At 39.9% G+C, this 27,199-nt stretch overlaps 1 protein-coding gene and 1 pseudogene across 2 annotated transcripts in view; one reads left to right on the top strand and one right to left on the bottom strand.

Annotated features, from left to right (window-relative positions):
* IGF2BP3 (insulin like growth factor 2 mRNA binding protein 3) overlaps positions 1-27,199 on the bottom strand; it is a 141,029-nt gene that overhangs the window by 24,670 nt on the left and 89,160 nt on the right. For both annotated transcript variants that reach the window (XM_046021074.1, XM_046021073.1), the window contains exons 4-8: positions 18,615-18,666; positions 18,459-18,522; positions 7,399-7,680; positions 2,699-2,833; positions 1,303-1,425 (exon numbers count right to left, since the gene is read on the bottom strand). In XM_046021074.1, coding sequence (XP_045877030.1) covers positions 1,303-1,425; positions 2,699-2,833; positions 7,399-7,680; positions 18,459-18,522; positions 18,615-18,666 — 656 coding nt within the window. The remainder of the gene's footprint in view (positions 1-1,302; positions 1,426-2,698; positions 2,834-7,398; positions 7,681-18,458; positions 18,523-18,614; positions 18,667-27,199) is intronic.
* Positions 17,158-17,458, top strand: LOC123951931 (annotated as a pseudogene).

Here is a 27,199-nt window from a genome sequence, read left to right as displayed (position 1 = left end):
TTGAAACGATACAGAAAATTGGTGTAGCTCTCCATAACTATAGTTAAAACTCTCATTTTCAGGGCGCCTGGGTGGCTCCATCGTTAAGCATCTGCCTTTGGCTCAGGTCATGATCCCAGGGTCCTGGGATTGAGCCCCATTGGGCTTCTTGCTCAATGGGAAGCCTGCTTCTCTCTCTCCCAATATCCCTGCTTGTATTCTCTCTCTCCCAGTCTCTCTGCCAAATAAATATACTAAAAATTTTTATAATTTTATAATTTAAAAAGTAAAGTAAAATTAAATTCTCACTTTCACTACTTAGCAGACTGTCTTAAGCTAAACTTGAGCCAGATGAATGGGTTAGTGTTCCTTAACTTTTTCTCTAATTTGCTAAAAAGGTAAACATCTACACAGGGAAGACTACTTCATAGATCTAAAAAGGTGTATTTTTCATCTCTGGTCTCAACTCACCTCTCCCTTACGGATTTCATATTAGTTTTTTTTAAAATAGCTGTTTAGAAGAGCTTAAAAAAATTTTTTTTCCTCTTAAAACCCTCCCCTTTCTAGGTGTAAAATTCAAGAAGGGTAGGATTGTTTATTATACGTGTTTTTTTCTTTACAACAGCTTCCAGCTTTGAGATGACCTGCTCTCCAGAGTATAATCCCCTCCCTCGCTGAGTAGAGCTGACTTGTGTAAATCATATTAGAAAAATGATAGCATGTGATTTCGAATTCGGAGGCTATGTCATAAAAGACATTGCCACTTCTATCTTGCTCTTTCTTGGGTAAGCCACTCTGGGGGGAAGACAACCACCAGTTCTTAAAGACAGCCAGGTACCCTGTGAAGTGGCCTCACACCAACAGCCAGCATGGACTCGTCAGCAATATCAAGAGACCCCGAGCCAGAACCATCCAGTTAGGCTGCTCCCGAATTCCTGACTCACAGAATTCAGGTGAGCAATACATATTTACTATTGTCTCAAGCTGCCAAATGTTGGGATAATTTGTTACACAGCAACGGATAATAATCTGGGTTATATATTTCAACTTTGGGAGTATATGTCAGAAAACCCAAGACTTCAGCTAGAAAATACGAATATAAAGTATTTAGTGCTTTCTGCGTCTTTAGTAGGAATAGATAATGCTTTCAATATCGGTTAGACACCAAAAACAGATTAAGTTTGAGAAACAAAATGTAAGTATGGTGATACAGGCTGGCCCAGACACCTCCAAGATGGGAGAAGCTCTGCTGAATATATAACCTCCAGCTTAACAGCAGTGCTTGAGAATTTCCTAATTCAAAGAAAGCAAGGAAGCACTTACGGAGATATTGTGATTTTAGTGTCAGTGTCTTGCTCAATTTTTTTAAGGTTTCTTCCCTCCTTACCAATAAGACGGCCTACAAAGTTATTATGGGCTAATATCTTCAAGGGAATCTCTTCTGTGCTGTAAATAAAAAAGAAAAAGGTCATAAAATCAGGGTAAGTAAGTAAACCTTCTCCTAGATAAAAAGATAATATCCATTCATTAAACATTTACTCCCTACCTACCATACAGGAAGCATAATGCCAGGTAGTTTAAAGTCTGCTGACCTACATTCCAGCAATGCGTGATTAGAGGGAGCACATACACACACAAAACCATTAACAAGCATGTGAAATTAATTTTTAAAACCATTTTCTTTTTTGCATCTTAGGGAATATCTTCGAAGGATAGATTCTCTTAGCTCACTGAAAACACCTTTTACTCAAATCCATATCCCTAAATCTCCAATACTGGAACACAACGTATAAACACAAAACAGTATGATTTTGCTATAAATTTTTAAATGCATACCTAGAGATACATGCACAATTTATATAAGGAAACAGAAGAAACTCAACAGTGATTACTCCTTAGGAGAAGAGTTTAAGAACAGGAAGGGGGGCTTTCACTTTTCACTGAGTACCTTTTTGAATTTCTAACTGATACCTATCCCTGTTTAAAATATCACAGGTATTATCTGGATGGTGAGCTTTTAAAATTTTTTCTCTATTTTGAAAGAGAATTTATAATCTTATAGCAACATATCACATCTTATAACTAAATTTATTTACTACATGTTAAAGGTCCCTACAACTTGAGTGCTGTTGACTAGGTTCCCAGGCTAACGCCAGTACCTTATTTTGGACCCTCCTTTTAGGGTAACACTGTGCTATAAGCTCAAGTGGCAAAGAACCCAAACTCCACTCACTCCAAGTTCCTGTGGGACAGGCATTTAGAGTTTCAACCCGGAACACCCAAATAAATCTTCAGTTTGCCTTAGCACAGGATGAGGGATTTCTCTGCTTCTAGCCTCCCTGCTCTGCAGAGTAGGGCGGGGCACACAACAAGAACAGAGCTCCAATGGGTTCAGAGTAAAGGAGCCAGGATTTGAGGTATATTTTGGGTAAATCCCAAGGACACTTCTTGGTCCTTAAGTGGGCTTCCTATCCCATAAGTGCCTTCTCCTAACAGCTAGACTTTCCACCACTCACAGCAGTCACTCCATATCCAAACATGACGGAAAATGAAACATTTAAAAGACATGCTTTCCAAACAAATCAATAGTGCCAACCACCGTAATTCTTCAGGACAGCATTTCCTTGTGTTTGTTGGCAATTCCTAAGAACTGTGTCCTAGAATTCCAAATCAAACAGCATGAACATCAAATCTTCACAGGTTAATCCTCTTTACTCACAATTTTATATCTTGAGCTTCCTTGTGCATAATCTCCAGAATAGACTTACAAGCCGCAGAGGTACCTTCAGGGGTAGAGAGGATAGTAATTGACTTCTCAGCAGCGCCTGCATTCTCTTTACGATGAACATCAATTCTTATGGTGAGCACAATGGAAGAAGGAAAGGAGAGCTGTAAGCACATATTCACAATTACAGAGTCTATAAGTACCAACTTCAAAGTCATAGGACTTCCGGGCAAAGAGTAGATGACTCACTTCCTTCAAGAGCATAAACTCTTGATAAGCTGTCAACTTTTGATGTCTTAAAGACAAAATTTGAATTCCAGGAATATCCACCACCCACCCCATCCCCCTTCCTCAAGTAGGCACATCTTTTCCTTCTCCCACGCTGTATGTGCCTAATTTTTCATCTTGGTGTCACAGAACAAACATCTCACGTCAGGGAACCTTGGTTCAGACAAAAGGGCTTCTTCTGCTCTAATCAAGAGGGCCAGAGTTGGAATCCCACAAGCCAGGCTGAACTCATTATGCCACATAGAATATCCACTATCCATAGTATGAGACTTTGCTCATCTGTTTCTTCTTGCAAGGCTCTTTCCACATTTTGCCTCCTCGATAGAGGAAAGTCCACCAAAAAAAAAAAAAAAGAGTGATAGCAATGAAACTCCAGAAGATGGCAATTCTACTTCCAAGAAAACCAACTGGCTAATCAAAACGAAACGATGTTCAACCTTCCTAGTAATTACACACGTGTCCATCAAAACAAGATGTCACTGGGTTCCAGACCTTCGAATAGTTTAGATAAAATTAAGTGTTGGCCAGAGGATGGAAATGGGCACACTCACACTTTGGCGGGAGTGTAGAACAAACAAGCAGGACCTATCAAAGCAGAAGTGCTGATCTCTTGACCTGAGAATACACTACTTTTTGTAACGTCTCCTACAGGTACATCCTCATATGTGGGCCTGTAAGTGGGATTTCTCACCCTCAGCATTACTGACATTTTGGGCCCGATTATCCCTTGTTGGGGGAGTTGTTCTGTGCACTGCAGAATGCTCAGCAGTATCCCTGGCCTCAGCCCACTAGATGCACATCCAGTTGGGACAACCATCCCTCATCCAGTTGGGACAACCACACCTGTCTCCAGACATGACCTAATGATGTCTGCTAGGGGGAAAAGATCACCACTGCCTGAACACCGCTGGCCTAAGAATGTTCACTGTGGCACTACTTACACAGAAAGAAAATTGGAATTATCTTTAAAATGCTCATCAGGGTACTATGGTGAGCGCTGTGAATTGTGTAAGACTGATGAATCACAGACCTGTACCCCTGAAACAAATAATACATTATATGTTAATAAAAAATAATTTAAAAATTAAAAAAAAAAGTAAAATGCCCATCAGGAAGAGGTTGTTAAGTAACATGTCATCTAGCGTTGTAAAAACATGTTGTCAAGTTACAGGAACTAACAAAGTAAGAGTTCTTTCATCTTCCATGAGAAACAACACAAAACTTACCATGATAGGATTTCTCTTTTAAAGCTATACGTGTTAGTAGGTACAAGGAACAAGGCCTACAAAGTTACAGTCTCACCTTAACAATGACTACCTCCAGCAATAAGATAAAAGGTAACCCTCCTTTTAAAAAAATTTGCATGCTTGTATATGTTGAATTAAATAAAAAAGTCTTCTGTTATTTAGAAAATACAAGAAAGAAAATCAGCTATCTAGAAAGGTGTGTCTGGGGAAAATCAAGTACTGGCGAGTCCCTCTAGCCACTCGAACATTAGAAAACCTACAGAACTTGGGGCACCTGAGTGGCTCAGTGGGTTAAGCCTCTGCCTTCGGCTCGGGTCATGGTCTAGGGGTCGTGGGATCAAGCCCCGAATCGGGCTCTCTGCTCAGCAGGGAGCCTACTTCTCCTTTCTCTGCCTGCCTCTCTGCCTACTTGTGATCTCTGTCAAATAAATAAGTAAAATTAAAAAAAAAAAAAAAAAGAAAAGAAAAGAAAAGAAAACCTACAGAACTCCTGGCCGTTAAGTATGACCACTTCAAGGGTGCCTGGCTGGCTCAGTGGATTAAGCTTCCGACTCTTTAACTTTGGCTCAAGGTTCCAAGCTTGCTCAGCAAGGACTTTGCTTGAGATTCTCTTTCTCACTCACCCTGAGCCCCTCCCCCTCCTCTCTCCCTAAAAGAAATTTAAAAAAATGAAATGAAATGTACTTGGTTTAAAAGATAAGAAGAATGACCACTTCATCACACCAATAAAGTCAAGGTTTGGATTTCATTTTCTTAAATGTTTGAAAACTGATGATTTATCTCAGAATTAAAACCTAGACTAAGGGGCGCCTGGGTGGCTCAATGGGTTAAAGCTTCTGCCTTCGGCTCAGGTCATGATTCTGGGGTCCTGGGATCGAGCCCCTCATCGGGCTCCCTGCTTGGCGAGGCGCCTGCTTCTCCCTCTCCAGCTCCCCTGTGCTTGTGGTCCCTCTCTCGCTGTATCTCTGTCATAAATAAAATCTTAAAAAAAACACACACACACACACAAAAAAACCCTAGACTAAAAAATAAGGGCAATAAGTAGGTGGGCGGATGGGTAGGATAAAGAGGATTAAGAGTACACTTAACATGGTAAGCACTGAGTATGTATGCAATTGTTGAATCATTATATTGTACACCTGAAAATAACGTAATGCTGTATGGTAATTATGCTTCAATTTTTAAAAATTTCCAAACCCTTAGAAAAAAAGAAAAAGGCAATGTAAAAATGAGACAAATAAGGGACATACAGAAATAATTAAAAAGTGCTTCAGGTAACAGTCCCAATCTCAGGAATCATCTTTCCAACCACTATTTCAATCCCCTGCCACTGTAAGTACTGCTTATCTTCTAGTAGGTAACATGTTAATCTCCCTCCTTCTAGTTTATTTCCACCCATTCACTGTGTTAAGGATTACAAAACTCTGATCCTCTGAGAGAAGGAATACTGCTTTACAGATCAGGGTAGCCCTCTGAGACCATTCCAGAAACAGAGGATCTAATAATGACCAGGTTCAATAGCAAGAGTTAATTAAATCCACCGGCAGAACTCTGCAAATGAATCATCGGATATAACAAAAATTGCTTCCCTTCCCTCTCCATCCTCCATCTTCCTGCCTTAAATAAAACAAACAGTTCAATTTAAATAATAGAAGCCCTTTCCTCTGACAAGGAAATGAGTAGCTTTAAAAGGAAAACTCTAATCTGCCACAGGACAAGGAAGGGAAACCATTTAATAATTAGTTTCTGCAGGTAACAGTGGATCAAGAAAAGCAAGGAGCCCTCGAATTTTAATATTAAAACCAGGCAAATAATCCCAACTCTGGTTCACCTGTCTTCCCCACTCCCGACATTATGAAGTCAAATACCACTGATTTAGCACAAAGGTAATCCATATCTAACATCTCTCCAGCTTCAAGGCAAGGGAAGGTTGGGGAAAGCAGGGTCAGACATCACTCTGCAGGTAGAGTGGGTGTGCAACAACACCGGTAAGCACAGTTCGTTTGGGTTCTGCATGAGAAATGAGTCAGCTAGCTCAACACAGGCATGGTGCCTGTGATAAACATGGATATCCTCGTAAGCCTATTGGAACAAACATACATAAGCAAGATACTCACAGCACCACAGCCTTACTTTCAGGAAAAGACTGCTTAATTGCTTGGACCACATAAAATGAAATCATTTTCCTTACTAAATTTAAAAAGCTCTCTGTAGCTGGGCCAAGGCTATTTCCATACTCTTTTGCATAGAGTAACACGGCCACTTCTCCCCAGCGCACTCAGAGTTCTTCGGGAAATACGGCAGCTGCTGTCCCAGAGATGTGCCTAGTGCACTTTACAGAACAGGGTTGAAGACAGTTCATTGCTAAGCTTCTTTGTGTCAAAATCTCCACATACAGCCATCAGGATGGTTAATAAAGCAGAACAACTAATACATAATTCACTGAAGCTTTTAAATTGATAGAGTATCTTAGCCATATTTTAAGGGCACCGAACATAATTTACAACCAGTCATTTCATTCAGACAAATATGAGCGCCTTCTACATACCAAACCATGTGCCAGCACTGGGGCTACTGTCTGTTTCTACTGCTTTCTACTCCTGCAAAGTGAACACCAATGTTTAATGGAGAATCTTCCAATCCCTTAAAATCAGCCCATTAAAGCTATCAAACATCCTTAAAAAAAAAAGTCAATCTAACTACATGGCTTAATCATGGGGTAAGTTTGGAACATAAGCTGGATGATATTCTACTGAAGTAAAGCAAGACTGAAAAACCATCTCTGTACTGGACCCAGAAAATTATTTCCAAAAACACTGCAGGCAGGTATTCCTGGGGATGGGGGTGTGGATAGGGGAGCAGAAAACAACCAAGAAGTGGCCCATTTATTCATCAGTGCCTCCCCCATCAGAAGTGGATTAGGGATCATTTGTTTTCCATTCATGTGTGCAAATTTGGAGTTTTCTCTGAGATTAAGCCTTGGATCTATATAAAGTGAACACTAAGGTATCAAATCACAAGGTTTTTCCGGATTCCCAACTACTGTGCGAGGAAGGACCATAGCCACACGGAGAAGGACACCAAGTACAAGAACTTACTCTGTTATTAAGATTCAAAGGGGAAAACAGCAACACCCGCTGCAGCCTCACTAGTACTCACTTCGACTGAGTCTGTTTGGTAATGTTCCGAATGGTGGCGCCTTCTTTTCCTATTATGGCTCCAACAAACTGGGTGGGTACCAGCAGGCGTAGTGGCAAGTCACATGGTTTCTGCTTGGAGACTGATCCTGGAGACCCCTGTCTCGATGAGCCCCTCTGCCCAAACCCACGGCGACCCCGGGGCTGCTGCGAGGGGTTCTGCTGGGCAGCAATTTCATCAGGGATGTAGGCCACTTTCAACGTGAAGCTCTCCAACTGGAATCCATTCAGTTTGTCTAATGCTCTGGAAGGTGACAAAGAGCGGAGTATGGGAAGAGAAATCGAGCTCTATAAACCTTTCAGCAAAGCAATACCCATCTCTTCCACTCAGGGTTACTAGTTCTAAAACTTCTGTATAAAGCCACTGAACAAGCAACAACCCCTTAACACATGTAATCCAACCCCCAAATACACACACACTTGCAACGCGCAAAAGACCAAGATTCCAAGGAGAACATATTTACCATCTACAATGAAAAGCAGAAAATAAAAAAGCTTAATTGAAAGAGTTTAACAAAATGTTACAACTGTAAGGTTAGTAACAGCTTATGAGTACCCAAATAGCAAGAGAAGTGAGTGGACAGACTTTGTCTTGTAGTGTCTTTCCAAATCAGAAAAGAAAAGATGTTACAAATATGTACCTCCCTCACCTCACCCTCCTTAAAAACGCCAATATTAAAACACTGTAAGAATTTAAGGGTGCCTGGGTGGCTCAGTGGGTTAAGCCTCTGCCTTCAGCTCAGGTCATGATCTCAGGGTCCTGGGATCGAGTCCCGCATCGGGCTCTCTGCTCAGCAGGGAGCCTGCGTCCTCCTCTCTTTCTGCACCTGCATCTCTGCCTACTTGTGATCTCTGTCAAATAAATAAATAAAATCTTTAGAAAAAAAAAAAAAAAAAAGAATTTAAGGACAAATCTCCCTAGACCATTCACAGGAGAGTCACAGAAATTATTACTCAGGATAATCAATTAGTCAATAAATTCTCAGTGCCTAGCATGAGCAAGTCCCTCAGAAAACAGCACTCCCTGACCTTGTGGAGTTTATGATCTGATTTGGGGCAGAGAGGCAGGGGTGCTGGTGAACCAAAAAGAGCAAATGAAGCTATTTTCTTCTTTATCTATCCATCCATCCATGCATCCATGCATCCATTTATCCACCCATCTCTATATTTTCAGAGGAGCTCCACTTTTTTCTTCATTTTTAAACCTTATCATGGAAAAGTACCCAATCTTTAGCATACAGCACAATGAATTTTCTTAAGGTGAACGTGCACACCCAGATCCAGAACTAGGGACACCAATGCCCCAGAAGCCCCACCAGGACCTCTTTTCAGTAATTAGCCCTCCCCCAGATTTCTAACCCAATAGATTAACTTTGCCTATTTCAAACTTCAATATTAATAAGTATGTATGAGTATTCATATATGAGTACTATCATGACTGGCATCTTTTACTTAAAAGATTCATCTACAGTATTATGTTCTAACTTACCTACAGGTTTTATAAGTGGATAACTCAACAAAAAATTGATAGACAAGATATGGCCAAGATTTCAAAAGCACACATAAATACTTCTAAGAACATACACTTCCCAGTGCACAACAACATTAAAAACATGTAAAGATCCCACACTTTTGGGGCGCCTGGGTGGCTCAGTGGGTTGAAGCCTCTGCCTTCGGCTCAGGTCATGATCCCAGGGTTCTGGGATCGAGCCCCGCATCGGGCTCTCTGCTCTGCGGACAGCCTGCTTCCTCCTCTCTCTCTCTGCCTGCCTCTCTGCCTACTTGTGATCTTTGTCTGTCAAATAAATAAATAAAAAATCTTTAAAAGATCCCACACTTTTTCTGTAGGGTTACACAGTCTTTGCTCAGATTGTGTTCCAATGGGCACTGACTTTAGCCCAGGCAGGGAAAGAAAAACAGGTATAAAGCAGTTTCTCTCTAGTTGCTCAGGGTGGTCATTCCTAGTTCACATACTGTTTTCCTTATTTGCAGATTCAGTTTCTGACTTGGATGCAAAGGGGGAGAAAAAAAGCAGTAGTTCTAAGATCAAAAAGGGCACCGTAAGCATGCAATTGGCAGACAGGGCATGCAGATGTTCTCAGAACCCCTAATTCTGCCCTCTCTTCTTCCTTGAATCCTCTGCTGCATCACTGTCCCACAGTGCCGAGAGCACAGAATGAACCGAGATTATGAGACTGGAATCAAACAGAAACATACAAATAACAAGAAATTTCTCTGTCCGCATCAACTCCCCCAAGACCCTTCCCACAATCAATGTTAACTGTGAAAATGTCTGCAAAAGGACCAGTACTTTCCATACATGTATACATGTGCGTATATTTTCAGTACCCCCTTTAAAAGCATAATTGAACCTGAAACTAATGTAACACTGTGCGTCAACTATACTCAAATTTAAAAAAAAAAATTTAAGGGGTACAAATTTTAGTTTTGTACTATGGATATAATGTACAACATAATAACAGTTAATTCTGCTGTGTGATGTATCTGAAAGTTGTTAGAAGATTCTGAACATTCTCATCAGGAGGAAAAATGGTTTCTTTTTTTTCTATCTGAGATGGCAGATGTTAACTAGTTTGCCTTGGTAATCATTTCATCATATATGTTAAGTCATGATATACACCTTAAACTTATATAGTCCTTTGTTAATTATTTCTCAGTAAAACTGGTAAATAAGAAAAATTATAAATTATACCGACAAATGCACACATACATAATTTGAACACAAACATAGTAAAAAAACAGTGTGTGGCTTCTAAATTATCAACAATATTTCAGTCATTTTTAAATTTAAAATTGCTCTAAGATACCTTAAAAAAGGGCATTTGGGTGGCTCAGTTGGTTAAGCGACTGCCTTCAGCTCAGGTCTTGATCTTGGAGTTCCAGTATAGAGTCCTACATTGGGCTCCCTGCTCAGCCGACAGTCTGCTTCTCCCTCTGACCCTCCCCCCGCCTCATGCTCTTTCAAATAAATAAATAAAATCTTCAAAAAAAAAAAAAAAAGATACTTAAAAAAATAAAAGCATAATTGAGATCTTAATATAGTTTTTGGTTTTGCTCCCTCCCCACCAAATACAATACATCTTAGGATATTTCTCAATGATCTCTTTTTCAGAGAACATTGTTTTCCTTTTTTAAAAGATTTTATTTTTTTATTTGAGAGAGGGAGAGAGTGAGAGAGAGAGAGGGCACACCAGCAGCAGGAAGAGGCAGAGGGGGATGCAGACTCCCCGCTGAGCAGCACCCTGAGATCATGACCTGAGCCGAAGGCAGACACTTAACTGAATGAGCCACCCAGGGCCCCCAGAGGACATTCTTCTCCTAAGTTTCATAGGGCAATACTAGCATATATAGCACAACTTTCACCAACACTCTGATAACAGAACCTTAGGTTAACACATTGTTCCTTTCTCCCTCTCCTCTTTTTTCTTAGGGGAAAATGTGGATTAAGGGTTATTAATTTTGGTTATTCTAAAAGATGACAACAGCGGAGAAATTTTATTAACATTTATGAGGTATACTTATTATAGAAAGCTGGAACTGGGGGTGCCTGGGTGGCTCAGTGGGTTAAAGCCTCTGCCTTCGGCTCAGGTCATGATCCCAGGGTCCTAGGATAGAGCCCTGCATTGGGCTCTCTGCTCAGTGGGGAGCCTGCTTCCTCCTCTCTCTCTCTCTGCCTACTTGTGATCTCTGTCTGTCAAATGAATAAAAATAAAAAATCTTAAAAAAAAAAAAGAAAGCTGGAATTGCACACAAGTTTCAACCAATTAGATATTCACTCAAAGCAACTTTTAACTATTTCAAAGGCCATGGTTAAACAGATCACTGACAGTTCTTTCAAAACCATAAGGAAAGGGGCAGCTGGGTGGCTCAGTCAGTTAAGCATCCAACTCTTGATTTCGGCTCAGGCCATGATATCAGGGTGGTGAGGTCAAGCCCTGCATTCCCGTGTTAGGCTCTGTGCTCAGTGGGGAGTCTGCCTCTCTCCCTCTGCCTTTTCCCAGAAAACTCCTGTGCACATATGCACCATGCTCTCTAATAAATACATCCTTAAAAAAAAAAAAAAGAAAAGGAAATCTGAATGCAGTAATGAGGGGATCAACTGTATCTGTGGGCATAAAGGCAGTATAGTTTACAATAATATCCCTTCCCACTATACAATGGAGTATTGCTAACTTCAGAAGAAAAGAAGTAAAATTGGTGGAGATAAGTTAGTAATATTACCAAAAAAAGGTAAATAACTTCTTTCTTGAGAGAGAGAGGACCATCCATAGACAGACACGGACCTCCTCCTCCTCCGTGGGGATAAACAGATAGACATGTTAACCCTAGAACACTTAGAAGCGCCTGGTGATTATCTAAATAAAGTAAAATGTGTCCCCAAGAAACAGCTCTCTCAACCTGGCATAAACTCACTTCCAAACTTCATTGCTTTGCTTTAAAAAAGGATGTTTAGGGGGAAAAGAAAAAACTCCCTCAGAAGGTCAGATAGCATGGTGCTCCAGAAGCCTGTCCATAGCCTGGGTCCCCAGTGCTCCAAACAGACCGCTCCTGTCAGAGGGCACTCAGTACATACTCTGTGTATCCCACTGTCTAACTGCCAACCAAGAGTCTAGACCCCTCTAACCACAGTGCTCCAAACTTGGATATAGCTCAAAAGGTACAAGAGTAATCTAACTGCAAACAACGGCTTCATCATAATTAGAGATGGTAAGTTTTTTAAATTTTAGGTCAATTAACTATAGCCTTTTTATGTCCAAAGTTTAAAATTCAGCTATGTCATCAGGGGTTCTGCTAACATTATAATATTTTCACCAGACCTACTGTTCATGCAAAATGTATGATAAACAATTATAATTACTCAAAACACGTGTTTCAGTTCAAGAGAACTCAAGGATGTTTATCAAGCAAGGGCAACCTCAGTATCCTGTTTCCCATCATTACAAGACTCTGCTCTGATGCGATTTTAAGAGTCATTCAGAAGGTGGTAAGTACTTTTGCTAGCTGGTGGCACTTAATCATATTGATAAGAAGTTTTTCAGGGTAAGCCACAGTGTAGAGGTGAAAGGGCCTTGACATAGAGAATTAGTAGTTTAACTCAAGGATGAAGAAGAGGGAGATAAAGAATTGAGGCCCAGAGAAGTTAAACTTACCCAAGAGTAAACACATACAGCTCTGAGTAGTACAAAAGACGATGGACCAGGGACGAGAATTCTAATCCAACTTGAACAATAAGTAGCCAAGAAACCTTGGAAATGTCATTTTCTTGTTTGGCATTAGCCTCCTCACGGACAAAACTAAAAGATCAGATTCATAGTCCCTTCAGACTCTAAAACTCTAGACCTCCCTAAGTGTGTATCACATAGCTCTGAACAAAAGGATATTAAGCCATTACCGGAAAGTCAAACCATTCTGTTTTCTCCTTGTAGCAAGAATTAAGAGGTCGAAAAAATAAATAAGAGGTTGAGACACACAATTCTGCCATAATTAGTAAACATCTAGTAATATACCACTGCAGGGATGCAGCTTAAGGCAATTATTACGGACAAAGCCCAAATATTTACCTACGAAGGAATTTATTACTAAACTGGTTCTAAAAGCAAAAAAAAGAAACCTCCAACAACCTGGCTATGCAGCAGAGGGCTGCGTACAGACTGTGGTAGGAGCAAAGTATTACAGAGAATACAAACGGTATAAATGTAGTTAATGGCAACACAATCTGTAAAACTCCATAAAATCACCTTTTGTCACTTTATAAGTTATGACATGGGACAGTGTCTACTAAATTCATGGCAAATATTTTTTTGAATGGCAAAATGGCAAGAATTCCCACTATTTTCCTGCTTTTTCACTCATTTCTTTTTCCAGAATAAATCTTCTATTTATATCGTTTTCAAACTTGAAGGGTAACTCTCCTCCTCCTTAGCCATCAGCCACATTGCTTCAAACACTTCTTCAAACACGTAGAAGAGAACTATAAAGCTAGCTTCAAACCATGAACAGACTGTATTCCTATCCCCTAACAAAAACATCAACATCACAAGTAAGTACCCTGCAGAAAAGGAAGTAGAAGAACTAAATAAATGCCTACAAATTCTGACAGGCCATTTCTGTCACACATTACAAACCTTCCAACGAGTAATGTCTGAATAGAGGAACCGGGATCCAGAGACCCATGCCTCTCTTGCTCCGAGACACAAGAAATACTTAATATGTGCTATGTGCTTCTATTTCTAATGATTTTTTTAAAGTTTTCATCTTTGCTGCCCATTTTATTATTTTAATAAATTAGTAATTCAAGACTTAAGATTAAAACTAATGTATGTAGGGGCGCCTGGGTGGCTCAGTGGATTAAAGCCTCTGCTTTCGGCTCAGATCATGATCCCAGGGTCCTGGGATTGAGCCCCGCATCGGGCTCTCTGCTCCTCGGGGAGCCTGCTTCCTCCTCTCTCTCTGCCTCGTTATGATTTCTGTCAAATAAATATTAAAAAAAAAAACACAACAAAAACTAATGTATGTATTTCCTAGCAATATATGTACTTTTTTTTTTATTTGTCAGAGAGAAAGAAAGAGAGAGAGAGAGAGAGAGAGAGCGCGCGCGCATGCACACAAGCAGGCAGAGTGGCCGGCAGAGGCAGAGAGAGAAGCAGGTTCCCTACTGAGCAAGGAGCCCAATTCGGAACTTGATCCCAGGACCCTAGGATGATGATCTGAGCTGAAGGCAGCAGCTCAACCAACTGAGCTGAGCCACCCAGGCGTCCCTAATGTATGTATTATTAACCTTTGATTTTTCTTAGCCAGAAGATGGCAGGAAGTTCTATGTTAAATTCTAGAGATACAGTCTTACTCAAGAATCCTCTTAAAAATGGCATTCATAGAGCTTTAAGTAACAAAGAGGAGCCACAAATGTTTCTAAATTAGGGTCCAATCTCCTGAGTATCAGTGGCCAGTCATCTGAAATGAAGTATACTATACAATAAATAATAGGGTATTACCAATAGCAATGAAAATGTTAGGAAAATGCGTAATAGTGGCTACCTTTAGAGCTCTTACTACCTTCTGGGTATGATCACAAGTTTTTTGGAGGCATTATTTTAGTTTCTCTGAACATTCTCATGAGCTAAGGACTATAATGACTCCTGCTTTACAAGATGGGGCTGAACTAAAATAGATTAATCTGGCCAGAGTCACAGTGAGAAAAGTGGTGTTGCAGAGTCCATTCCATGGAACTGGACTCTGGAATATAGTCCCCACCCTCTATTCCCACCTGGGTAAGCACATCTCAGTTACACGCACTCTCTGGTAACAGATGCTAGCAAAGAAGTCAAATGAGATTATCAATTTAGCTCTCATTACCTGAAGGCATGAGCTTTGGATGGCTGCCAAGGAAAGGGTATGGTGAAATCCCATCAGGCCACTGTAGGCAGCAGACAGTCATACTAGAGCCCAGAGAGCAGGCAACCAGGATTTAGGGGAGCAAGTCCCAGAGGGACAAACCTTCCCCAGCTCAACCTACTGGAAGCTGCTCTAGAAGCAATCCAGAAACAGGTTGAAGGTGAGGCCCTCTTTACTGGGTATCTATGTGCCAGGCCATTTGATAAGACTGCTTTCTCTAAGTATGTGTGTATATGCATGAATCTACTTGTTTCTTGTCAACCCTCATGAAAAAAATGGAAAATCAGAGAGGTCAAGGTTACAGTCAGAGCTGTGTGACTCCAGAGTCCATGTTTGCTTGCTTGCTTGCATCTTTTTTTTTTTTAAGGGCCATATGCACCTCAATGTTCACAGCAGCAATGTCGGCGATAGCCAAACTGAGTCCATGCTTTCTTCATTACATCCAAAGCCTCTCAAAATCAATGCTCCTCAAAGAGTAAGAATATACTCCACATCTTTTTAAAAAAAAAAAACTTTCTGGAGATTTTTAATGGACAATTTTCATAACATTGTTTCAAAAAACTTTTTTCCATTTTTTGTTTTAATCTATTAACTTTCTCTGAAGATGCTGTTATTTTCTAATTCTTTTAGATCTCAGGAATTCTTGAGGGGGAGAGGCCCCAATACGTTTATAAGGAAACAACTTGGGAGAGGAATTGAAATCAAATGACACCCCTCCCCCTCAGTTAATCTCTTTTACCACAGGGAGGCACATCCTTGAGGACAGTGACTTTGTCTTTATTCGCTGGGATCTTTTGTAATCAAAAGTTGTAATCAGTAATTGTTAATTTATTAACTATTAGAATAAGGGATATGATGACAATTTCCCTTACTGAAATGCCCAATTTATTTGTTTAGGTTACCTAATTTATTAAAATACAAATTCCTAGCAGTCTTTTCTTCCCTCTTTGGGATCAAAGGACCCTGCCAATTTCCAACAATCACTACCCAAGTACCTTTAGACTAAACTGTCCCTGCATTCGCATTTCTGTCATGTTAGGATTAATGTCCACAGTCACTGTGCCTTGACTAGCCAGTCTATACTTCCTGTATTTGTACTCTTCTTAACCAGTTAAGTATTTTTTTTAAGAGGGAGGGGAGTGCTAAATGTCAGCCTGTTCCTACTTAAGTTCCTTCTATGGGTCTTCAAAGCTATGTAAGTTACGTCTCCTTATAACTAAGTAACTGTTAAATTAAGTACTTCCCCCTTTACCTAGCCTGACATAAGTTTTCAAAGAGACAACTAGGAGAGGCCTCTACCTCCAAAAATCCTTCGGTTTAACAAGTTATCTCAAAATTTCCATCTAACACAGAGTTGACTCTAAAGAGTATTCAATACAGATCTTTGTAAAAACTGAAACACAGAATACAAAATGGAACCCTGTATTCTTACTGCCCTCACTTTGATGCCCCAATCTACTTTCCTGTTTTTTCCCTCACATGATATGGTTGAAGAAAAAGTTTTTTTTTTAAAAGCCAGTTTTACAACTTAAACTACAATTGCTATAATATCCAAACACCTCTTATAAACCTTTTTCAAATGAATGAAGCATCCAAACAGAGGGAAAAATAGTGTGCTTTTAAACATATTAAAAGTTTCATGTTAAAACATTAAAAGTGAATCCCATTAAGTCTCATTTATGAAATTAACATAATTATTTACTACTTTTTACCCACTAGATCAGCAAAGTTTGATGAAGCCCCATGTTAGGGAGAATAAAGAGAAACAGACTCTCACAGTGCTGGTGGGAATTTGAAATATTTCAAACTCTATAAAGGATAATTTGTCAGTATGCAACCACAAAAAAAGAAAGCAAATACATCTAGCCCTAGCAAATTTAATTCTAGGAATTTAACCTATAGCTGTGCTCATACACATGCAAAATGACACGCAAAAAGGGATTCACTATAGCATTGTTCATAACTGTTAGAATCTTAAAACAACTTAATACCCAACCTGGCACTAAGTCATTCCATATCCAACAGTCAAATTCTATGCAACTCCAAGAAATATATTTACATGTACGAAACAGTCAAACGTTAGAGTATCATGTGCATGAAGAGGGGAAATATACACACATTTGTTTTCTGTGTAGTTACCTCCAAGGAAGGGAACAAAGTAATTGGGGACAATACTAGGAGGAAGATTTACGTCTTTGCACCTTTAAAATTTTGAACCATGTTAGTACTATCAGTTAAAAAAAAATAAGTTCCTGTGTGTAGATGGCGTCACCTGGAGTGAGAGATGAGCATGAGGATACCGAAAACAATGGCTAAGAACAAACTAAGAGGGCAGAAGTCCAGGAATGTATTTCATATAGCCAGCCAAAAAAACTTTAATCTAAAAACAAAGCAAAACCAGTTACCACTAACCTTAAGAAGATAAACATTGTGAATAATGAAAACGTTAACAAAGTGAATAAAGCTTTTGTAGATACACAGAGGAACTTGCACATTTCTCAAAAGGCCCTTCCCTTGAACCTCTGCAGAAACAACCGATTCCTCAGCAGTGTCATGAAAACAAACCACTTAATGTTGATGAAGCGACAAGATTAATGGTTCGGTTGTAATACACTGGAGATACATCAAATGCCCCCAAAAGACCAATAAATTACATGATTTATACCGAAAAAAAAAAAAAAGTTCCATCTGTGTTATGTGAATTTCCATCTCTTTCCCGTCCTATCTTTCCTTTCATAGTCCCTCCTTGAGTGGCCACTGCCTTTGGTAACCTAGCTCTATTCCCACCCCTGCAGCAAACCTTCTCTCTTTCAGGGCTCAGGGTCAGTGAGCATGGTATGGTCTTTCCTCTCACCTTTTCCCACGCAGAGGACAGACAGTCTGCTCCTGCCTGTAGTGTATCTAGAGGCGGGTAAGATTTCCATGGTCTACAGACCCTTAGCACTGGGCTATAGACACCTGACAAGCCATTCCTCCGTGTTTGTGTTCTGAGTAGCTCTGTTCAAGCCAGTCTTTGTGACATCTAGTCTACTGCTCAGTCAGTTCATTAGATCACTCCGAAGCCAACAGAATTATCTTTTCCTAGGGGAGTTTTTTTCATCTGTGAGGTTCTGCCTGTCAATTGCACTGCAATCTATTTTTCGAATCTAAAGAAATATTACACTGATCCAATGTCTGCACACTCCTAAATTTAATAGTAATCATTAGAAAAATCAGTTACCAAGAAAACTTAGTATTTAACAGGGTGTTAGTTTAACACATGCTCAACTTACCAGCTTTACATAAAATAGCAATACTGTATGTAACATACCGATAAGAAAAAAAAAGTACATAATTTGGCAAGGATACCCAGGCCCAGAGCTTTTTGCAAACAAGATATAGTTCAGCTTCACACTATGTCACTCTATCACTGGTATTAAAGACATACTAAAAATGTAATAAATCTTCACCAATGCTGATTCTTATTAGACATTCAAACTTAAAAAAAAAAAAAATTGCAGGGTCAAACTTCGCAAAATAAAACTTATTTCCTCTACCCAACAGCCCAAAATATAAGCACTGTACTTAACCTAGTTATTATATATAGATTAAAAGTTCCAAACTGCTTACTGTCTAGCTTGGTCCTTACTGGAATAGGTTACATTTACGACTGCAGTTTCCGAGTCAGTGTTCACTAGAGGAAGAGAAAAGTGAAGAGAAAAAAATGTTAGTTTTCTTTCTATTTTCTTCTTTTACAAATTTGAAAGCAATTGAGAAGACATGTACCTTGCTCACAGCTTTCCACCACTCCATACTGGACTAGTAAACTATCCAACACCTATCAGGAGGGCGAGAAAAAATTACAGATTTTCAATTTCCCAAGTTACTAATAAGGGCAGAAATACCTTTTAAAATCACAAAGTAATTGTGATGGAAATGAGCAAAAAAAAAAAAAAAATTAACTGGGGTTTTGGGACTACAGAAGCAGGGAAGGGTACCATAGAGAGGGCATGTGGGCTTCTCTCCCCTGCCTATTCCCAGATGCCTGATTTTAACTCACTTCCTATGGCTAACCAAGAAGTTAAGTGGCTCAGCAAAGTATTCAAAACCATAGCCGCCTGATTCCTAAAGCTGGAGGAGAAAGAACTATGTATTTCTCATACATATATATTAACACATCGTCTTATAAGGTCCCAAGTCAAGTTTTATCTTTGAGATGTTCCTTTTCAAAGAACTTCCTTTCACACCTATTACAGGCAAATCAGAACAGACTATTCTCGAGGCAGGCTGGCAAAATGAAAAGAATAGCTGATTTTCTACCAGAGTCTTAAGTTAAAGATTAACCTAACTGAACTGAAATTAATTTAACACTGTTGGAAAATGTAGTTTGAAACTGTTTTTACCATCTTTCCTGCAGCTGCATTATTATTACACTGTGCATATTTTCTCTAAAGAAAAGCTGGTAAAACAGTAACAGTAACTAAATTCTTTTATAGTATAAACTGCAGATGTACATCTCATGGTCTCATCTTCCAAGAACTGTAGAGCTTTTCTTGAAAAGTAAAACAAGTTTTTATTAATTTATAGTGAACCACTAACTCAACAGTTTAATTGCAAAATTAAAGGACAATGCCTCAAGAATGTTTTCTGCCCCCAAGAACATAATAAACCATTAAGAAACACTAACTTTTTTTTTGCTGTTAATTCCCTACTAAACTTTAACCTAATTTCTTCATAACACTTCTCTCATGTGGTATCTTTCAGGGGTTTATTTTGTTTACTGATTTAAGTTTGAAATTTATAGTAAGGTTTGTCTGGGGATGCACTTTAATATTTTTCCCCATTTTAAATAGGACTAATACCTATTTGTGAGTGGAATAGTTAACCTATTTTTTTTTTTTTAAGATTTTATTTGACAGAGATCACAAGTAGGCAGAGCAGCAGGCAAAGAGAGAGGAGAAGCAGGGTCCTTCCTGAGCAGAGAGCACGATGTGGGGGCTCGATCCCAGGACTCTGAGATCATGACCCGTGCTGAAGGTAGAGGCTTAACCCACTGAGCCACCCAGACACCCCTAGTTACCTATTTTCATACCGCAGTTTTGATGTGGTAGTGGTAGAGAAGGGGTGTAAGGAGTTGGGATAAATGCCAATTTAATGTTAAATAAACATCATTCTTAATTTTTCCTAAAAGCAATTTGTTCAGTAATACATTAGTCTTCATACAGTTTAGCTTATACTACTTTAACTTGTACTATTATACATATATATACATGCACACATTTATATGGAAATATATAATATATACATACACATAGGCATTAAATAAATGATATAATTTTTTAACTTAAAAAATCAAGGAAATGTAATTTTCACTGCATATATTATAGAAAGCTTAGTGTTTTCTTTCTTTTTTTTTTTTTTTTAAAGATTTTATTTATTTATTTGACAGACAGATCACAAGTAGGCAGACAGGCAGGCAGAGAGAGAGAGGAGAAAGCAGGCTCCCCGCCGAGCAGAGAGCCCGATGTGGGGCTTGATCCCAGGACCTGGGATCATGACCCGAGCCGAAGGCAGAGGCTTTAACCCACTGAGCCACCCAGGCGCCCCAAAAGCTTAGTGTTTTCATAACAAAATTGCTTGGGAGCATCTGGCTGGCTCAGCTGGTAGAGAATGCAACTCTTGGTCTCAGGGTTCTAAGTTGGAGCCCCATGTTGGCTACAGAGTTTACGAAAGAAACACACACAACAAAAAAACTGCTGGTGGTTTTATCATTTATCGCTAATAATAAATGCTATTGGTTGTCAATGATCCCGTGTGTAAAATCTCTAGAAAGGTAATTAGAAACTACAATTCTGTACACTAAAAAAGTGAATTTTACTGTATGTAAATTGTATTTAAATAAACCTAATTCTAAACAAAACAAAACAACAGAACACTATAATCCTAAAAACGAACAAAAAACAGGTCCAGCATCAATCTTGGTACCGAGTTAAGAAACAAGTTAACACCACAACCTGAGGGGTTTTATCTAGACCCCAAGATGAATTTCAATGGGTCTTTGATGTCTTAATTCAAAGTTTTATGCACAAATTTTGGGGGTCATCACAACCAAGAGACAGAAGAAGGACTTCTAATAGCCCAATCTGATTCCCAAATCCTGAAAGGGCTTCCAACCCCCAAATCATTAAATGGTGCTATACTAACCAGTTTTCCTTTTAAGTCCACCAGGCAAGCATTTGTTTCAATGTGCTATGTCAAATAGGACTACCAGACTGTTTCATGCCACTCCAAATCTTCAACTCTCCAAAGACTAAACATAACTTACCCTAAGAAAGTCTGGACATTTTGATTCATCCTGCATTAATTAGGAAGACAAACATTCCTGTTACCTGTCACTTAACCACCCACACCCTGGGTTCTTGTTTCTTTTCAGCTGCTAGAACATCTTGTAGTTTCTACCTATCCCATCTATTCTGCCACCCATGCTTTAAATTTAACAGTTTTGTTTGAAGGTAAAAAGTAAAATAAAAACTTCCATTGCACATTTCTAACATTTCCATAAATCTCTTCAATTCTCAATCCTAAGTGAATTTATTTCACTCGAGCCACAAAGGAAATATTTCTCTATGCGTCACTAAGTTTTAAATTCCAACTGGAGGGGAAAGAAGGCATTGAAGCAAATTAAAGCCTCTGAGGAAATGTCTTGGTGGAATGTCCCTTTTTTATATATTTAGGACTTAAAAATCTCAAATATTCAGCCTTTCAAATTCAAAAAAGTTCATCCACATATACAAATAGCATCTCACAATAAATGAAAAGATTATCGGTGTCCTTCACATAGCTGTGGAGGAGAACTAAGGTCATTCATAACTGTACAGGGTGCAAACAATCTAAGGTGAGAAATGGAGAGACAAATGTGGTACCAACCATACAACTGAATATTATTTGGCCATAAAAAAGAATTCACTACTAACATACGCCGCATGAATCAATGTTGAAAACGTTACGTCAAAGAAGCCAGTCACCAAAAAACAAAAACACTTTAAGTGATTCTGCTAGTAGGCAATGTCCAGAGAATGGAAATCTATAAAGACCGATAGTAAATTAGTGGTTGCACAGGGCTGGTGAGTGGGAATGTAGAGGGTGATAGCTGAAGAGGCTTCTTTTTGAGATAAGAAAGCTGATAAGCACTGGCTGTGGTGATGGGCACATACATCTGTTACACTAAAAAACAATGAATCATAACTGTAAATGGGTGAATTTTATGTGAATTGAATGTCAATAAAGCTGTCAAGAGTAACTAAAATCAGGGCGCCTGGGTGGCTCAGTCAATTAAGCATCTGCCTTCAGCTCAGGTCATGCATGATCCCAGAGTCCTGGGATTGAGTCCCGCATGGGGCTCTTTGCTCAGCAGGGAGCTTGCTTTTCCCTCTCCCTCCTCCTGCTCCTTCTCTATTAAATAAAATTAAAAAAAAAAAAAAAAAAAAGTAACTAAGGTCAGTATTACTTGAAAATGGCCTAGGATTTTTTAGCCTTGAAGAGCTACCGAAATGCAATGAACTGCACAAAATTTTATCAGTTCTGCCATTATGTACTCTCCTGAGACCACCACCCTTATCACACTAAGTTTCTTCATGCCCCTCTTCAACCCAGTAGGCTGGTTTATTCATACACAGAACACTGAAATAAACTGGAAAACTATCTTCGTGTCTCAGACAAGATCAGACTTCCTCTGCCACAGCAGACCACCACCAGCACCACCACCCCTGCCCCTGACCAGACGAGCTGGAGTTCAGCAGTGCCCCTGTGGGCATTCACGGGCAATTCATGCCCTGCAGATAAACCTTCTGCTAATTGCTAATTCTTTACACCCATAGCTCATGAGGTCCCATCACCTCTGAACTAGCTGAACTGAGGGTCTGACTGACATCTTGCCTCCAGTCCTGTCACTCTCCTGCTTAAAGTTACTACTCCTCAATGGCTTCAAATTAGTGACAGAAATTGTCACAAGTTCAGCATGGTGGAGGAGATCATCAGTGATTTGGTACTGCCTTCCTCTTCCATCCTCTTCAATATACTTCCCACATACCTAGTGCTCCATCCGGTCACACCCTCAAGACTTGGTAAAGCACCCTCATTTCCATAGCACCTGAGCTCACCTAATCCTAGAAATGAAAGCAATGTTATTTTATCCTCTCTTCACTGATCTTTATTCTCCCACTAGACTAGCCATTATTACCCACAGCAATGTGACTGTCAGGTGTGCCACAAATAATCTATTCCTAATGGTTATACTGGCTTCCACACTTAAGAAAACTTATAGTACATCTACAATAATAGAATCCAAGTCCTTCTTACATGCATGTGATTCAGAAGATGATGGGACAATGCTGGATATGACTATCTTGTGTGTTACCTTTTCTTAAAATGCCTCTCGAAAAGCCCCACAGAGCTCCGCTTGTCTCTAAACTTTTAAGGAACGAGACCATAGCTTTGTTATCTGAGAACCATACACTTAGCTCAATGAGGAACAACAACAAGAACTAAAGGGTTAAAAGGAAGCCACCAAATAGTTTTTGTCCTACGAGCAAAGGAAACTAATTCCAGGTTCCTTTACAAGTCCAAAGTGTTACAAATGAACAGGTATTTATCATGAATTCATATGAAAAGTGTATATGTAAGTGTACAGTCACAAGCATTAAATAAAAACCAGTTAAATTAAAATTCAAATCAGGATATTTAATGCTCTCCTGCCCCAACACACACTTTACCAAAATACACACACATGCACACACACCCACACAATAATAAATATCCCAAACACCAAAACCACACTCAGACTCTGGAGATTCCCAGAAAGAAGCTGGTTTTTCTTTGGGAGCAAGTTACTGGCTCTCTCAGCGCTTTTATTCCCGTATCTGTCAAGAGCACTCACGACTTTCCCAGGTCTGCCATTACAAAATACCACAAACTGGGAGGCTTAACAACAGAAATGTGTTCTCTCACAGTTCTGGAGGCTGGAAGTCCAAAATCAAGGCGTTAGCAGGGCCCTGCTCCCTCTGTAGGGCCCAAGGAAGAATCCTTCCCTGCCTCTAACAGCTTCTGGTCGCTGCTGGCAATCCCTGCTGTTTGCAAGCCCGCAGCCGTACAGCTCCACTCTCTGCCCCCATCAGCACAGGGCCTTCTCTCCCTGTCTGCGCTTCTGTGCCTCTGCACCTGAATCTGCCCCTCCTTTCCCATATAAAGACATCAGCCATTGGACCTAGGTCCCACCCTAATCCCATATGACACCTCTTAATTTGATTACATCTAAAAAGACCTAATTTCCTTTTTTTTTGCGGGGGAGGCTGTTAATTTAAATTCAATTAATTAACATATAATGTATAATTGGTTTCAGAGGCAAGGTTCAGTGATCCATCAGTTGTATATAACACCCAGTGCTCATTACATCACGTTCCCTCCTTAATGTCCATCACCCAATCACCCCATCTCCCCACCCCTCCAAGAAAGAAGCTATTTTTTACTAATCCCCGTGTCAACAACAACATGGAGAAAAACCTCCACAGAATCAACTTTGGAGAGTCAGGTATGTGAGAAACGTCCTTCAAATACAGCTCAATACATTTTATAGAAACAGAACCCACTTGTTGCTATTTATGGATAAAAATCATTCCAGAAGTTTCAATTCTTTTACATCATCTATGAGAGGACTAGTACATTAACCAAGAACAACTCTACATCGCAGGCCCCAATAAGCATTTGTAATACTGGTTAAAAACTCAGATAGAAAAAAATTTAAAGAAATATTCACCTTGACGAGGATTTCCTTAAAGGGTTACCACCCTGATTATTTGAGTAACAAACCATTTTCTCACATCAAACTCTGTAAACAATTTCAACTCAAGAAGGCCAACATACACAGACCAGATCTTTGATAACCTCACAAGGCACAGGGCCCATCGTCTTTATCACTGATAACACCCAGAGGGCATCTCAGCCTCCATCATTTCCCATAAATGTTTCAGCATCAGAGGTACAGAGAGCAAAGCCTCACAACTTTCTCGCCACCCTCAACTTCCACAAGTCAGATCCTCTAACATGGGAAGGAGATAATAACTCAGGATTCTATAACATCACGTGATTGAGCAACTAATAGATAACAGTCCAGGTTACCGTGTACAAACAAACCTCAAAAAGTCACAGAAGGTGGGGCGCCTGGGTGGCTCTGTGGGTTAAGGCCTCTGCCTTCGGCTCAGGTAATGATCTCGGGGTATTAGGACCGAGTCCTCCATCAGACTCTCTGCTTGGCGGGGAGCCTGCTTCCTCCTTTCTCTCTGCCTGCCTCTCTGCCTACTTGTGATCTCTGTCTGTCAAATAAATAAATAAAATCTTCGGAAAAATAAAAAAAAGTCACAGAAGGCAAGCCTCAGGAGCTCCTGTTGGGAGAAACTTTATGATCAGCATCCATGCCCAGACCCAACGCTGTGTTCTTTTCTCCCTTTATGGCTTTTTATAGTCAGTGGTGATACCTTCTAGAGTTACAAATGCAAGAAGCCTTGCTCATTTAAGCCTCGAAAATTTTACCTTCAGCCCCCTGAAGCTCATTAATGAAAGTCCACCTCCACATTGCTCTGGGCCTACCCCCTGCTCTCTCGTCTGCCACGCTAGAACCAGCCTCCATCATCTCGCTCCGCACTACCACAAAATGCTCCTAGGCTGTCTTCCCGTATTCATTTCTGCTTCCAATTATTCACTTTCAAACAGCAACTCACACTGTCAGTGTGCTAGCCACAGGCTACATGTGGCTACTGGGCACCCGAAATGTGGCCAATCCACATGTGCAATGTCCTTCCATGTAAAACGAACACCAGGGGTGCCTGGATGGCTCAAATGGTTAAGTGTGTGACTCTTGATCTTAGCTCAGGTCTTGATCTCAGGGTGGTGAGGTCAAGCCCTGCACTGGGCTCCACGGAGGGTGTGGAACCTACTTTAAAAGTTAATAAACACCAGATTTTCAAGTCTTAGTATAAAATATATAAAATTCTATTTTTAAAAATACTGATTACATGTTAAAATTATAATATTTTGGATGTATTAGGTTAAGTAAAGGGGTACTATTAAAATTCATTTTCACCTGTTTTTTCACTTTACATAGCTACTAGAAAATTTTTAATTGTGTAAGTGGCCTGCGTTTTCTTTCAACTGGACCATGCTAACCTAGACTGATTTTTTTTTCTCATTTTATTTATTTTTTTCAGCGTAACAGTATTAATTCTTTTTGCGCAACACCCAGTGCTCCATGCAAAACGTGCCCTCCCCATTACCCACCACCTGTACCCCCAACCTCCCACCCTTGACCCTTCAAAACCCTCAGGTTGCCCCAACCTCCCACCCCTGACCCTTCAAAACCCTCAGGTTGTTGTTCAGAGTCCATAGTCTCTTATGGTTAGCCTCCCCTCCCCAATGTCCATAGCCCCCTCCCCCTCTCCCAATCCCACCTCCCCCCAGCAACCCCCAGTTTGTTTTGTGAGATTAAGAGTCATTTATGGTTTGTCTCCCTCCCAATCCCATCTTGTTTCATTTATTCTTCTCCTATCCCCCTACCCCCCATGTTGCTTCTCCATGTCCTCATATCAGGGAGATCATAGACTGATTTTTAAAAGCTGAACTAATCAACTTACACCCTATGACAAACTCTAAGAGCTTCCCTTTGTATTTGGGAAAGGATCCAAGATCCCTAACAAGTGCCCCAAAGGCCCCATATGACCTCCTCATCATATAAAGCCAAGCTCTCCTCTCCAACTACATTGGCCTTCTTTCAGTAATGAATTATGGGTGATAACATTTGGGTGCTTTCCAGTAGAAGCACTGTCTTAAATATTTTACCTGTTTTTAACTTATTTAATTCCACACAATCCCATAAAGGAATATCCCATTTTAAAGATGCATAAATTATGGCACGGGGAAGTTAACACTGTTTTAACTTGGATAGTTAAATGATAATTTATTAAATTATTTAAATGATAAGTTAAATTATTTAAAACCACAGCTATCAGATTCCGGTGCCCACACTTTTAACCACTTGGTCAACTAACTAAGCTGCCTCGTTTTCCCACACAATTAAAATAAAATATAATGATACAGACTGAAGTCAATCAGTCCTTACTTTGCTGGAAGACCAAAAACAGCCTTTGGTAGGTGAAGAACTTGGTATCAACTCCAAGGTCAACAAGCTTCCCTAGCCCTTGTCCCAAGCACTAAACACTGTGTATTTCCATTACCTCAATCAGATTAACTTACTCTACATTTTACTAGCTGCAACACTTGTAAAACACACCAAACAATATAAAGTTAGGGTCCCTCTGACTACC

The sequence above is a fragment of the Meles meles genome, chromosome 10 (genome assembly GCF_922984935.1).
Source record: "Meles meles chromosome 10, mMelMel3.1 paternal haplotype, whole genome shotgun sequence".
NCBI lineage: Eukaryota > Metazoa > Chordata > Mammalia > Carnivora > Mustelidae > Meles > Meles meles.
The sequence above is the reverse complement of the archived record's forward strand: the minus strand, read 5'-3'. Positions and strand labels throughout refer to the sequence as shown.